Below are 14,899 nucleotides of genomic sequence, written 5' to 3'. Positions count from 1 at the left end.
TCTCTCTGTTTCTCGCCTTTCGTCTCTCGCCTCTCGCCCTCCCGCCTCTCTCAATTGAATTGAACGAGTGAGCGAATGGATTGTCAAGTCAACCATTCCCCCCCTCCGTAAATACAGCGACTACAGCGACTACAGCGTCCCAGACCCTACGCCAGGTGCTAAGGTCGGCCGGGTCCACTTAACCATAGGGAAAGGACCCCTCAAGCACTCCCCACTTTGGCAGAGCGCAGCCAACGACGATTGCATTCTGCCATATTCATCTCTTTTCTACAACCAATTTCTCTCCATCCCCCCAAACAAAATAAGAAAAATCAACAAACCAAAGAAAGCTCAGTGTGCCGACTTGAGCGTATCGAGGCCGCATCCCTAGAGACTGAGAAGCGCGGGAGCAAAAAAGAAGAAGAAAGGCTGCCACATTCCTTCATCATTACTTTCTACGAGGGAACAACAACCACTGGTTTTATTTTGACCAAGGCCTGATTTCCTCTCTCTTTCCCATCCCCACTTTGCCCATACTGCTGGCCGTTCTTTAACCCCCCCATTCCGACACCACATCGCGCTGGATCGACACCGCACATCACAGGAGAGGCTGTTAAGCAGACAAGATGGCTGACAACGGTGGTATCAACACTGTCCTCAGCAACTCGCTGTCGCCTGGTATGTCTACCATTGATCCTATTTCACTCCCCTGTCCGCCATAAACTATCAATCTATCTGCCGCATTCTCATGTGATCTCCCCCATACGTCACGGACCTTCTGAACCTTCTTCGTCCGTTTTCGCCCTGGCTATCACCGCCGGCTAACCTCAGTTTGCAGATGCGGCTACGCGTAATTCCGCCGAGCAGCAGCTCACCCAAGCTGCCGAGAACAACTTTGTAAGTCTACGATACGTTTCGACAGGATCCGCCTGGATGCTGACCGCAAATTCTCCGCCATTTAGTCCCTCTACCTGGCTACGCTCGTCCAGGTACTAGCAGACGACAACTCCGAGGCACAGATCCGAGTAGCCGCAGGTCTCGCCCTCAAGAACGCCTTCTCCGCACGCGAATTCGCACGACAGCAAGAACTGCAGCAAAAATGGCTGCAGCAGACGGAGCAAGAGACCAAGACCCAGGTCAAGTCGTTGACCTTCCAGACCCTCTCCTCCAGCAACGCACAGGCCGGCCAGGCTGCCGCCCAGGTCATCGCAGCTATTGCCTCGATCGAACTGCCTCGGGACCAATGGCCCGACCTCATGTCTACTCTGGTGCAGAATGTCAGCACCGGCGCCCCACACCAGAAGCAGGCTTCGTTGACGTGTCTTGGTTACATCTGCGAGAGCCAAGATACCGAGTTGCGGACGGCACTCATCAGCCATTCGAACGCGATCCTAACTGCAGTTGTTCAAGGTGCCCGTAAAGAGGAAACCAACCAGGAGGTCCGTCTCTCGGCCATCTTGGCTCTTGGCGACTCCCTCGACTTCGTCGGTAACAACTTCAAGCACGAGGGTGAGCGAAACTACATCATGCAGGTTGTCTGCGAGGCCACGCAAGCCGACGACTCGCGCATTCAGCAGGGCGCTTTCGGATGCCTCAACCGCATCATGGCCCTCTACTACGAGAACATGCGCTTCTACATGGAGAAGGCGCTGTTTGGTCTTACCATTCTGGGCATGAAGAACGAGGACGAGGATGTAGCCAAGCTTGCTGTCGAATTCTGGAGCACAGTCTGTGAGGAGGAGATTAACATCGAGGAGGACAACAGCCAAGTCGAGAGTTCGGATCAGATGCGACCCTTCTATAACTTCGCCCGAGTCGCGACGAACGAGGTCGTCCCCACCCTTCTCGTGCTTCTGACCAAGCAGGACGAGGATGCGGCCGATGACGAGTACAACCTGTCTCGTGCCGCCTACCAATGTCTGCAACTGTATGCTCAAGCTGTTGGGCCTAACATCATCCCCCCAGTCATCCAGTTCGTCGAGCAGCATTTGCGATCGGAGGACTGGCACTTCAGAGAGGCGGCTGTTGCTGCCTTTGGTGCCATCATGGAGGGCCCCGAGGAGAAGGTGCTGGAGCCCATTGTGAAGCAGGCTCTGCCTGTCCTGATCACCATGATGGAAGACAGCTCGACGCACGTCAAGGATTCCACCGCCTACGCCCTGGGACGCATCACCGAGGCCTGCTCCGATGCTATTGATCCGGATACACACATGACTCCTTTGATCAGCTCCCTTTTTGCTGGAGTCCATGACGCCAAGATGGCAAGCTCTTGCTGCTGGGCTCTGATGAACCTGGCCGAGCGTTTCTCTGGCGATCTGGACGCTACTAGCAACGCCCTCACTCAACACTTCAACGACAGTCTTGCCACCCTGCTCAACGTCACCGCGAAGCCCGAGGCCGAGACCACGGTCCGCACCACTGCTTATGAGGTTCTCAGCGCCTTCGTCCAGCATGCTGCCACGGAGAGTTTCCCCGCTATTGCTACTTTGTCTGATGTGATCCTGAAGCGTCTTGAGGAGACCGTCCCCATGCAGACCCAGGTTGTCAGCATTGAAGACAAGATCGCTCTCGAGGAGATGCAAACCAGCCTTAACGCTGTCTTGCAAGCCATTATCCAGCGTCTGGAGAAGGAGATCGCTCCCCAGGGTGACCGCATTATGCAAGTCTCGCTCCAGATCCTTACCACGGCCGGTGCTAAGTCAGCCGTGCCTGAGGCCATTTTCGCGACCATCAGCAACCTTGCCAACGCCATGGAGGAAGACTTTGCCAAGTACATGGATGCCTTCACACCCTTTTTGTACAATGCACTCGCGAACCAGGAAGAGCCCAGTCTTTGCTCAATGGCTATCGGCCTTGTTAGTGACATAACGCGATCCATGCGCGAGCGCAGCCAGCCCTACTGTGATAACTTCATGAACTACCTGCTTAACAATCTTAGGGTGAGTGATCCTGCTTTGATCTCAGCATCCCGCTCTCTGAACCCCAGCTCGACTAACATGAATACGCAGAGCAACCAGTTGGGTAACCAGTTCAAGCCCGCCATTCTCCAGTGTTTTGGTGACATTGCCAGTGCCATCACCGGCCACTTCGAGTCTTACCTGTCTGTTGTTGCTGGGGTGCTGCAGCAAGCTTCCACTGTTACTGCCGGCCCGGAAGGTAGCTATGAGATGTTCGACTACGTCATCTCTCTCAGAGAAGGCATTATGGATGCCTGGAGTGGTATCATCAGCGCAATGCGCGATAGCAACAAGAGTAAGCAGCCACGAAACCAGACCCGTTCCTCTCCCATAGCACTGCGCTAACACACACCCACATTCAGCCGAGGCTCTTCAGCCCTATGTGCAGTCTATTTTCCAAATGCTTAACATCATTTCGCAAGATATGAACCGGAGTGAATCTCTGATGCGATCCTCTATGGGCGTTATTGGGTAAGCATTACCCATGCAAGATTTCGGGGACGAAACGATACTAATACGAGTAATTAGCGACCTCGCGGATGCCTACCCTAACGGAGAGCTTGTCGATGCGTTCCGACAAGATTGGGTCACTGCTATGATCAGGGAGACCAAGACCAACCGCGAATTCCAGTCGCGCACAATCGAGACGGCTCGATGGGCCCGCGAGCAGGTTAAGCGTCAACTCGGCGGCCAACAGTCTGTCATGCAGCAAACCTGAGCAGGAAGCGGCGCGGCACGGGCTTGACCCTCCCCTTTCCTTGTCTGTTCATCTTGTGTGATGAACGCCACTTTGGGGGGACGTTGAGCACCAAGCCTGGCCCATAACCCCCTCTACCCATGTCTTCCACATGAGACCGAGCCAGGCACCTTGCGTGGTCCAGTGCAGCGAGTGGAAGACACAGTCAACCCACATTAGCAGCTACACATTCCCCTACACGTCAATGCAAGACCCGTGTGTATATAGACCCCTTCCCACACTACCCTATTGATCCTATACCCCTCCAACCCCCTATTCCACGACACAGCACACACCAACAAACACAAGCACAAACCGCGATACACCTTACCCCCTTACCCCCGTCTGTGTTTTGCCCCGGAGTTTTCGGTTTTGGCTGAAAAATCCATTACGGACATGCGCCGCAGTTAGAGAAGATTATGTCATGTACGCCCCTCCGCCTTTTGGCAGTGGTGGCCACGAAGTCATGTAAGAAAGAGACGACGGAGAGACGTGATAAGGAAAGCGGAGACCACCCTTCGTCGGGTTTGTTCAAGTGAACGCAACCAAGGAAGGACGAACGAGATGCCCTGGCCTCGGAGCCATACCGGCCCGAGGCAAGCACTCTATTAAGCACAAAGAAAAAAGCCACTAGAGAGAGACCCAAGTGTGATGCGCTCTTTGAGATGGCGGATGGAAGGCAAGACTGTCGGCCTATCACCTCATCTCGTGTTTCCAGTCGGGGACACCATCACTTACCCATTGTGCATCTTTCCCGAGGATATGATACATATATGGTGGGCGAAAAGCGCCATTGCCTAGTCTTCTCACCCCCTAGTTTAGTGCAGAAACCAAGATAAAGAAAGTTGTTTAATCCCCATGATTGCATTCAGAAATCTTCTTGCCATAAGTTCTGACGACATGTGATAGATACGTGATAGTCAAGTATTTGCTTTTGCTTGCTCATCTGTGTCTGTGGCCTGGATACTAACAAGTATAATACTATTAACAGTCCGATTATATCTGAAAATATTTGTGTGCCCTGGGTATATCATCACTATATATAGAAATTTCAGGTTTTGATGTGTTTCTTCAATGTCAAATCAACGCCGATACCCCCTAACCGAAATGCACCCTCCCTGTAAACCCTGAAAAACATAGAATACTATATAGGCTTCAAGCAAGTGGCATAAAAGCACCTCTCCATTTTCTCAAATTTGCGGTTGGGACGACATGTCTGCCAGATGCTGGTGTTGAGGGTGGTGATTATATCCAGGTGGTTGAGCATCGGCGACAGTCCAGGCAGGCGTGTCCATGAACTGCTGTAGGTGGAAGACGTAACCGTCATTGGTTGGGCCAAAGCTGTAGTCTTGCATGAAGGCGTGGTTCTGTTCGTAGCTGTCGACGCCGACTTGTGGTGGCGACACCTGCGCGGCAGAGGTTGCATGATGTTGACCAGGGCCCCCGACCTGGTGAAGGGTATACATATTCTCGTATGGCTGATGGTTTTGCTGTTGATGAGTTTTGGAGAAGTCGAGCATTTGGAGAGGCATACTGCTGCTGCTGCTGCTGCTGTTGTACTGAGATTGGAACTGTGGAGGTTGGTGCTGTGACGGGCTGATATACCCAGTAAGAGGCGGCGGCGGTAGTGACGGATGCTTCACGGGAGTATGCTGGCTGGACTGTAAAGGGGGAGCAATGCAGGCTCAAACTGCGGCTTTGATTCAACTCTATTATGGTAGAAAGAGGGCGAAAGAAGTCCTGCCATCATGTCTGCTGGCGTCGTCACAGGAGGATGCAGAAAGGCATGTGGCGGGGGTCTTTCTGTTCAATGAATAGCGATTAGCTCTAAGCAGGCATCTCGAGGTTCCAAGTAATCTTACACCGTACGTCATGGAGACGCCTTCGTATACTCTACTCGTAGATGGGCTGTCGATCCATTTCTTCAGTCCACTGAGCCAGTCGGAAGCAAGAGGCCAGATTGCCTGGGCTTTGTCCAAGATACGCATGGTCTCCTCGCACACTTCTTCGGGTGTGTAGTCACTATGGCGGCTTTTACAGACTGTGTACGGTTTAGCAAGGCTGGGGGTGAGTATGAGACTTATAGTATAGTACTCACGGTTGGGGAACTTGGTGAGATAAGATGCAAGCAGGCCGCAGCTGTAAACACAGAAAGCCTACATCACGTTGAGCAGCTCGTCTGAGTCATGGCATGAAGAGGCTCACTTACTGCCATTTGTGACCCTACCATCTCTTCCCAAGGCTTCTTGGCACTGAACTGGGCCGTTATTTGGTCATAGAGTTGCCAGACATTCTCAAAGAGCTCGTGGGCGATGTTGCGGTGTATCTGCTGTTTTGGGCAAGACTCCTGGCTGGTGGACGGTTTAATCATGCTAGTTCATGGTCAACACGATTCAAACCGGCAAGAACCTTTGAGCTACTTACTCTTCAAGATAGGCCTTTCGGAGCACAATATTGCTCAGCCTTAAGGTCGCACAAGCACTTAAATATGCCTATATTTTACGTCAAGATATCACACCACAAGAGGCAACCCACGCGAACTTACAAGATCCTCCTTATTCTCCCGGTACCATGGCAACAGTATCTTCTGGAACCGATGATTTTCCGGCAGGTTTCCTTCGAAGTCATCTAGCTGTCTTGCTATTCTAGCATAGCCGCTGCCTGTGTCGCCAGGATGGAAGCTTTTCTCCTTTGCTACTGCCCGGCGAGCAACCATACCCCAGATGTGGTGGGTTTGTATCAGAGTGGCGAACAGCGAACGTTCTTCCAAGATTGTCAGGCCCGGGTCTTGATTAGCCGGTTGCGTTCCAACAAGGGCCGCGCGCGGCTTGATCTGGTATTTGCCATTGCGGAATTCTTCTTCATTGCAAGGGAGTAGTGCCGTAATCTCGCTCGCAGCAAGCAATACCGGCTTATTAGGCCCCGAGTGTAGGTTATCCTGGCCTGATCACTTGAGCGAGCATACGCAACGGATTGGGGACATCGTAACTCACTATGTAGCATCCACTTGACGAGGATCAGTTAGTTGGTAGATTCGAACAACATGTCCAATAGGGGAAGTGTGGGGGGGGTCAGTAATATTATGCTGGAAAAGCACTCACGAGAGTACGTCGTGCGGATTCAGCTTGAACAACCTGTTCGCGAGATGAGCTTTCAGTGAGTTCCCTGTATGTGTCTTCTCGGTGAAGTCGCATGTCGGTGGCCATCGATATGGCTATACCCATGTTGATCTGTCGACATTAGTTTAACTGGTCACGATATATAGCAACAGTAACCTACGTTGCTGATGCTCGTCTGGCCCATGCCATGTTGAGCGATGGATAAGAGGAAGAACGCCTGGCATCTTTCGAGAGTGACAGGCTGAAGGTAAAGCTCGCGCAAAGCCAGCTTCTGGGCGCATTCCAGATAGAAATTCACAGCTTTCTGGGCATCTTCGTAATTCCGCTTGAACCGTGTAGATATGCTGAGAATACTCACAAGGAGGAACGGGCTTATTCGGCCAGGTTCCTCTACATGCACGAGGAAATCGTCTTTTGCGATGAATCCCAGTTGGAAGAAATGGCTGGTGAAGTCTCGAACGCCCTCTTTCACCATTTCCACGTCTGTGAGAAACCCCAACTCATCATCCCAGTCCAACGTGTTGCTGCTAGTGGTAAGACTGGGGGATACTGCATTTTCCTTGTTCATTCTTGGTAGTTTACCGTTGGACTTCTTGTCCGCCCATTGGCGCGGATGGCGAAACTGACGATCTTCAGTGGACTCACCACGGCCCGGATAGAAGCTTGGTGGTTTGCCATTAGGCTTCTTGTCCACCCGTTGGCGCGGATGGCGGAACTGACGATCCTCAGTAGACTCGCCACGACCCGGATAGAAGCTGATCTTATCTCAGTAAAAGCGAATGGGAGACTGTTCGAATGGCGAGGGTCATAGCTACCAATCGTCGGGCTTCCCAGCTTCTATACATCCCTGACATGGGCTGTTGCTTCTATCGTGAATACATTTGCTTCTCATACGCCGACACCTAGGGTGCATGATAAGCTGGTGCTACCAAGGATTATCGGGGCTGAGCTGCACGATACCTTCGGCAAGCTATAGGCGCTCTCCTTTTGATAGGCGCACTCGAAGTGGATATCTGTGTAGAAGCCGGCGTAGGGGACACTGAAGCAATGGACGGGTTGATGTCTGGTGTTTGGTCCATGGCGTACAAGGTACAAGGTGGTGGTCCTTCAGCGTGCCTATTCGTTCATTTGCCCTGCCAAGCAAGCAACTGATGTTGCCGGAGGAAGTGAAAACTGCCCTACCGGCAAAGTCGATAAGCCCGGCAAAGTAGCTAAGTTGAGGAATGAGCCGGTATTTCGCCTCTCTCAAGACGACAGCACTACACCAGCTCACTTGTTTGTCCACCTGCGGCTTCAAGACTTGATGTAAGGCGCCGGGTCAGCAGGCTCAAGTAGGCAGGCGGCCACCAGGTCTCCCCACATTCGGGCCAGACAATGCAGAGATGAGGCTAGCCAAGGGAGGGATCTGGGAAATGGTGGAGTTATAGCAATACCTACTTACACACTCGAGCGAAGGGAGCGGAGTATCGGGGCTATCGAAATAGGAAGTTGTTTGGCAGGTTGGTGTTGGAACCCAGCGCGCGAAGTTCGATCGAAAGATCCTGACAGTTATTGATTGCCACGCAAGGGGGTAGGTTGTGTGTTGTGTGGCGGCCCGGACAGATGGTTTTGCGACCCTACGTATCTGATATGATTGCTTGTTTTCCCGGCTGATAGGCTGCTGTGCTTGTCGGTTAGTTGTGCTTACCCCATGCAATCACCATCTCTTGCAAAAAGAACACACAGCATGACCTGGGCTTGGCCTGGGCGGCAGCCGCAATCCGGGGGAAACGACCAACTGGGAGAATCGATGTTGAGGGGGGCAGTCAGCATCAACCCCAGTTTTCCGTCCAATGGTTTCTCCCGTCTTGGGTGAATGGCAAGCCCAAGAATCGGTATCGATCAAGTTCTGCGCGTGGCTTACAAGCTGCCAGCCCCCCAGCAACCTCCTCAGTATTGCATTGCCGCGCCGGCAACTGTTTTCTTCAAGCCCATTGCCTCTGCTTGCCATGGGCAATTCGCCGCGGATCAGCCCGAGACTGCAGTCCATCACTGGCTGGATTACATCGAATCCGACTAGAATCATGCACGTAATGGTATATAACGTGGCGCGCTGCACATCAAGGCGGGTAGGTACGATGCCCCCACTGGCAATGCACTCTCGAGTCGCCTGAAGCAGTCTTCCCTGGCCTGATCGACGACACGTAAATCGAAGCCAAGCCAGACAAACATACCATAGAGTAACAGCCCATGGTCACCGGGCCTGCTTTCTTTACCAATCGCTTATACGTATTGGCATTATTGGTGAAGATTCCCACTTGACCGGTTTCCATCAAGGTTTTTTTGGTTTGGTCGTCTGCCATCCACGTCGACGTCCCCATCCCTTCCTCGGCCCTTCCCAGCCAAGACCGTGGAGATGATAGGGGGTCGGCACCTCTTCCCCCGCAGCCGTATGCCGCGATGGGATCCGAGTAAACCCACTTTGATCTAGCCAAAGTTCCACAGCATTCATCCCTCCAATTGTGTTTGCTGGATAGATAGTTGGCAAATGTCCATTCGGCCTATTTTGTTTCTCAGGAACCCGCGTCATGGAAGCGAGTCGGCACAGGATACCCAATGTGGGGGGGCTCCGGCCATGACGAACATCAGGCTTCCTGGAGGTTGAGCTGCTGGGATATTCAAACGCTGATGCTGTGTCAAATACCTTAATTGCTTCACTTACCCGTCCCAGGTCTCGACGGGTCGCTTAACTTGCTACCCTGTGTTTGTCAGACAAGTTACATCTCTCTCAGGCAAAACCAACTCGGCGATGGATACTCAACACCACGGTCTCATAGGCGCGGTCATCTTCGTGGCATTGGCAGTTTTCATCTTGTGGAAGAGCCGGTTCGGAAGAAGAAACCCATACCCGTTACCACCCGGACCACCAGGGATATTCCTCATAGGGAACCTGGGTCAGGTCAGTGCTGATCACCCGGAACTTGATTACATACGATGGGGCAGGGAATACAGTAAGTAAAGATACACTACCATACTCAGTCTGACATGACGCTTAGCCGTTCTCCACGGGCAGAATCGGACATAGTTTATGCCAACATGCTCGGCCAACATGTGGTCGTGTTGAACAGCGCGGTTGCTGCTACCGAGTTGCTTGACCAGCGAGGGGCCAATTATTGTGACAGGCCAGATTTCACCCTCTTCAAGATGTGAGTCGCTATCACAGGAATCCCGTTATCCGAACTTGGGATCTAACGCATATTAGCATGGGCTGGGGTCGTACCTTGACATTCCTGAAATGGGGTGACAAGTTCAAGCTTCATCGGAAAATGTTCCAGAGCACTTTTTCTCGATCTAACATTGGAATATTCTGCCCGATGCAGCTACAGGAAAGCAGAAAGGCCGTCCGGTCTCTGATAAAGGACCCGGGTAGTTGGAGAGATTCTACGCTTCTGATGACAACAAGCATCATTTTCCGGATAGCCTTTGGCCAGGAGGTTCCCAGCGAAAGCTCGCCGTACTGCGAGATGACCAAAGCAGCAAGCCAGGCGACGACCGCCGGTGGTATAGCGGGGACAAGCCTGGTTGACATACTTCCGCTTATTCGGTTTGTACCAAGCTGGCTCAATCCGTCGTCGGCGTTGCGCCATGCCCGGATGAGCCGCAAGGCGATACAAGCAATCCATGACCAGCCCTGGGACGCCAATATGCGGGCCATAGGAGCAGATACCGCGCCCTCTTCCTTTATGAAAATCCATTGGGATCATTTCGTTGAGAACGTCAAGGCAGGCAGGCCTCAGGAAGTGAGTTTGGCAGATATAAAGGGGCCACGGGGGCCGTCGTCATAGCAGGAGGAAATACCACATGGGCAACGATACTCTCCTGCATACTATTTCTGACCAGGCACCGCGATATCCAGCGTACAATCCAAGCCAAACTTGACGTGGAACTCTACTCGGAGGGCCCAGAGCGCTTACCGGAGTCGGGCGATCGCTGCAAGCTGAAGTGTCTCGACGACTTCATCATGGAGACAATGAGATGCCTGCCGCTGAACCCGCTGAACATCCCGCACAAAAGTCTGCGCGACGACGTATACAGAGGCATGTTCATCCCTGCCGGGACCATGGTGCTCACGAATACCACAGCCATGGCGACGGATGCTGGCACGTATAAGAACCCTCACGTCTTCGACCCAAGCCGCTACGACCGCGGCGAACCGTATCCGCTGGGAAATTTCGGGTTTGGTCGACGGAAGTGTCCTGGAAACTGGCTGGCTCTTGGAAGCGTTCACTCGTTCCTGGCAACTTTTCTTGCCGTATTTGAGCTCAAGCAGGCCACGGACGACAATGGAAACCCAAAGGTACCGGAGCCCGGCGTCTCTGTAGGGTTGGGCGGGTGAGTCGAATCCGTTTCCAACAAACAACTTCACTGAAAGATGGATCGATTGGCTGACTGGTTCATACCAATCGCGCGCATGTAGGCACCCTTTACCGTTTGAATCTGTGCTCAAGGTCAGGTCGCAAGAGATGGCAGATTTATTGATGGAAGAAGCCTGAATTAGGAAAGGAAGTTGCTGCTGCTTTAGTTGGGTCGGAGCATTGTGGTGTTTCTTACAAGTGCGGATCCAAGGAAGTCGCACCAAACGGTCTCGTTAGTTCATTCCACCTCCCTTCTTTCCACTGGCCGCCGCTTCCACATTTGATGGGTTCTTTCGTCTCGGCAAGATTTCTCCCGTCATTCCATCAATCGAAACCGTGTCAATTACCAGTGATTATAGCACAACGATGAGTTGCATTTTCCTAGTGACGGCCGTCAAGACCCGCTCCGATATGCCAGGCCCACACATAAGTAGCCGTCGGTAATTACGTGTAGTCTACTCAGTCGTTGTCGGGTAGGAAGCACGTGAAGCGTTGCGATAACTCGAATCACCGACCGGCGACGTTTGCGTGCCGCTGACGGTTCATCGCCGAATGGCTTGTTGTCGGACCGAGCACCGCTGCGGAGCGGAAGCTGTGGAGTCGTGTTGCTCGCTGGCCGTGCGAAAACGCGGCTCCATTTCAGGAGACACACGGTGCATCTCGAGGCGGAGACTGCCAGCCGGCTGGTACTGAAGAAGCCCGGAAGGAAGGGCTACGATGGGCGACTATCCAAGATCGTGAAGTGGCTGGATTATCTATAATCTCGCAATTGCTTGTGTGGAAAGGGGTGCCAGAGGAGAGGGTCGCAAAGCTGGGGCCGGCGGTCAATGTGGGCCATTCTATTGATTTAGAATTAGCATTTGGCGGTGGGAGAACGCAAACAAGAAGACCATGCGAGAAAGGGGCTAGAATCGTGGATGGGCTTCACGCATCCCCAAGACTTCGCCGTGATTGTATGGTTACACCATGCCCCCTAAATAAGATGACAAGGCAGAATTGGCAACAAAGGGGCCACGTCACATAAGCGAAGCAACATGTGCAAGTTGAATGGATGCGTCTTCTTGGATCATACAGATCATCAATTAACATAAGTATATATGTTGTTATGTAAGGTCCCGGAGGCCGTTACTAGTAAGCAACCGAAACCGTCGACTTTTCAAAGCGTAGCAGGCTGGATCGAATAGCGGGCATGACCGCCAACCTCGTTATGCCTGCCTGTCCTTCTTGTGGACCGACTATCCTCAAATGCTTCAACCCAAAACTGATGTACCAACACAATGGCCGCGGTGTCTCTGCGGCCTGGAAAATAGGTGCTTGCTCCTCCAAAACGCCTCCACGCTGACGACCAGCTGTGTCCCAAATTACAACTGTTGATCCCAAGCCTTTGGATTAGACCATTACAAAAAAGATAAAAGATAAAATGCCCCAAAACGCCATTGCCATGAAGTTCCATGCACCTTCCCCAACCTCTGGATAGAGAGATCCATCATACTTTAGTGGACTAATATTACACAAAATGGTCTAAGTGAGTGATAGTATCGTATAAACAAACGATGTGCCAGCTTCCGCCTTCGTGAAGGAGCTAGCAAGAAAGGAGGTTATGATGGAAAGCGTTCTCACTTGCCTCACTCCTGGAATGCTCCAGGAATTGACAAAGAGAGTCGCTTCGCCCCCTCGTCTGACTTGCTTGGGGCTTCCAGTGTACGTGGCGAGCTTGTTGGGTCCGTCGGTGAACTCGTCAACTCCTCATCTCTCGACAGGAAAGCCTCGGGCGTCTTGATAGGAGTGACTGGGGGTTCGGGGATCGAGACAGGTTCGACAGAGACAGAAACTTGAGGTGGATTCGTAATGTCCGGTTCAGGTGTCAGCGTAACCTCGGAAGTATCTCTGGGCAGTGTTTGAGCTTTGCTGTCGTGCTTGTTCTCGGGTTCAGCTGCTCGGTCATCGGTCTCAGGCTGAATATCTTGACTCGTTCGTGGGCTCTTTCCTTCTGAGCTCTCCATGTGCCCGTGGAAGGGATGAGACACAGGAACGACTCCACCTCCTATGCGGCTCCAGAACATCTGTTCTCTCAGCCTCACACTCTCTTCCCATGCAGCCCGTTCCGAATCAGCGTCATCGGCTCGCCAGAACCCATCCTTCACAATGCGCAAGAATCCTAGGAAGTCGCAAGTAGAGCGCACACGGCCGAGGCAGTACTTGCAGAGCGGATAGCGCTGGGCAGAATCGGCCTCGCTTGTTCGGAAACGGTGGTTGCGCAGATGAGACTCATCCCGGCGCGCGTCCCCGCATAGCGAACATGGGTAGAATTGCGGCTTACTTATAGACGCAAACGGGCTGTTCGATGGGACGGGTTCCACGACAAGGGTGCCTTCAGTCATGGCACTAATCACAGCTCGTCGGGCAAGCCATGATAGCCCAGGCGCCGTATCTAGCCGCAGCGTTGGTTCAATATCCTCAGCAAGAACCCTTTTGTAGAATTTGCTATCTTTTAATGGCGGCAATGGCGCAGAAGAACCGGTACTAGCGGCAGATGCTGGGGTATTGGGAGTTTGAGGCGACAAGGAATGGATAGAGGTGCCGGCTGCAGACAGCGACGTTGTCGACGCATTGGATGGCGCAGGTTTAGCGTTTGACGAGTTGAGTAATCCCAGGCTCAGTCCACTATACGAGCCGGAGGAGGCGCGGCTAGGCGCTCTTTTTGAAACGTTGACAAGATCCATGAAGTCGTCGAACGAGGACAAGTCCATTCTCACAACAGGCTGGAGCAAGTGGGTGAGGTTAGTGGGATATGTAGGTGAGCAGGGTTCGGTGATGCCGCTCTGAGAAATGGCCTCGGATGTGTTTCCGTCCTCGTCTGTAGGCGCGAACTTGCTGAATCCCGGAGAAGATGGCGTGGTCCCACTATGGTCATCGTGTTCGGCCGTCATCTGCTCCAGAACGAGTTTGAGCTGGACGAGCTGCTCTTGTGACGACTTCAACAAACTTTCGCTATCAGCTAATTGGGCCTTTAGTTGCTCGTTCTTGCGTTGAAGTGCATCCTGCTCTCGTTGAGCGTCTTCCTTGGCGGATATGACCATTTTGTTGGCTTCTTCGAACAAAGCTTGTGTCAAGTTCTCCAACTCTTGCTCTATCTTCTTCTTCTCTTTCTCCATTTCGCCACGCACTCGCTTCTCCTCGACCACCCTGTTAAGCAATTCTTTCTTTTCGATCTCGACGTTTTTCCGCTTGACCCACACGTCTCCAGCCAACATCTCGTGTTGACGTGCGACCTGTTCTTCGAGCTCACGTATCCGATCTTGCGAGGATTCCAGCTCCTGGCGAGTGGAGCTTAGTGTGTCGTCGAGATTAGTCTGGTGGTTGAGCGCATTGACAAGTTTGGTGCTGAGTGTCGCGACTTCGTCGTCCAGGTCAGGATGATGAGTGGTTGCCTCTGGACCCGAACCATCAACCCGGCTCATAGCTCTGCTTCTCGGGCCAAGATGGGTGCTAAATTCCTGGTCCTCCGTCATCAGAGACTGCTTAGACGGCATCCTCTTCGGCGGCGGCGAATGGACCTCGAATGTCTGCGGTGATTCCTCTGGCGCCGTCATAGTGGATAGGTGCGATGAAGACGGAGATTTGACGAGTGCCGGCGGTTTCGTGCGAGGCGACACGCCTGAGAAACTGGAAATAGATCGAAAATGGCCAAACCCGCGTTGCGGCGTATTAGAA

The 14,899-nt window shown here is 52.7% G+C and overlaps 4 protein-coding genes across 4 annotated transcripts; 2 read left to right on the top strand and 2 right to left on the bottom strand.

The window, feature by feature from the left end:
* Positions 1-605: 605 nt before the first annotated feature.
* Positions 606-3,654, top strand: PG998_012577 (armadillo-type protein; the record flags this gene model as incomplete). The annotated part of the gene is made up of 5 exons (XM_066879393.1): positions 606-657; positions 818-876; positions 942-3,231; positions 3,299-3,407; positions 3,465-3,654. The coding sequence occupies 5 exons, from the start codon at positions 606-608 to the stop codon at positions 3,652-3,654; spliced, it is 2,700 nt and encodes an 899-aa protein (XP_066725777.1).
* A 1,208-nt stretch (positions 3,655-4,862) lies between these two features.
* PG998_012576 (uncharacterized protein) lies at positions 4,863-7,870 on the bottom strand (the record flags this gene model as incomplete). The annotated part of the gene is made up of 10 exons (XM_066879392.1): positions 4,863-5,333; positions 5,535-5,713; positions 5,771-5,828; positions 5,882-6,044; positions 6,097-6,164; positions 6,218-6,615; positions 6,666-6,678; positions 6,774-6,902; positions 6,952-7,546; positions 7,752-7,870. The coding sequence occupies 10 exons, from the start codon at positions 7,868-7,870 to the stop codon at positions 4,863-4,865; spliced, it is 2,193 nt and encodes a 730-aa protein (XP_066725776.1).
* A 1,709-nt stretch (positions 7,871-9,579) lies between these two features.
* PG998_012575 (uncharacterized protein) lies at positions 9,580-11,166 on the top strand (the record flags this gene model as incomplete). Its single annotated transcript, XM_066879391.1, has 4 exons — positions 9,580-9,729; positions 9,810-9,976; positions 10,033-10,605; positions 10,671-11,166. The coding sequence occupies 4 exons, from the start codon at positions 9,580-9,582 to the stop codon at positions 11,164-11,166; spliced, it is 1,386 nt and encodes a 461-aa protein (XP_066725775.1).
* Positions 11,167-12,810: 1,644 nt separating this feature from the next.
* Positions 12,811-14,778, bottom strand: PG998_012574 (GDP/GTP exchange factor Sec2p; the record flags this gene model as incomplete). Its single annotated transcript, XM_066879390.1, has 1 exon — positions 12,811-14,778. One exon carries the CDS (start codon positions 14,776-14,778, stop codon positions 12,811-12,813), a length of 1,968 nt encoding a protein of 655 aa, XP_066725774.1.
* Positions 14,779-14,899: the final 121 nt, after the last annotated feature.

This window comes from Apiospora kogelbergensis, assembly GCF_038363985.1.
Source record: "Apiospora kogelbergensis strain CBS 113332 chromosome Unknown utg000008l_segment0_segment0, whole genome shotgun sequence".
Taxonomy (NCBI): Eukaryota; Fungi; Ascomycota; class Sordariomycetes; order Amphisphaeriales; family Apiosporaceae; genus Apiospora; species Apiospora kogelbergensis.
This window is presented reverse-complemented; position numbering and strand designations above follow the sequence as displayed.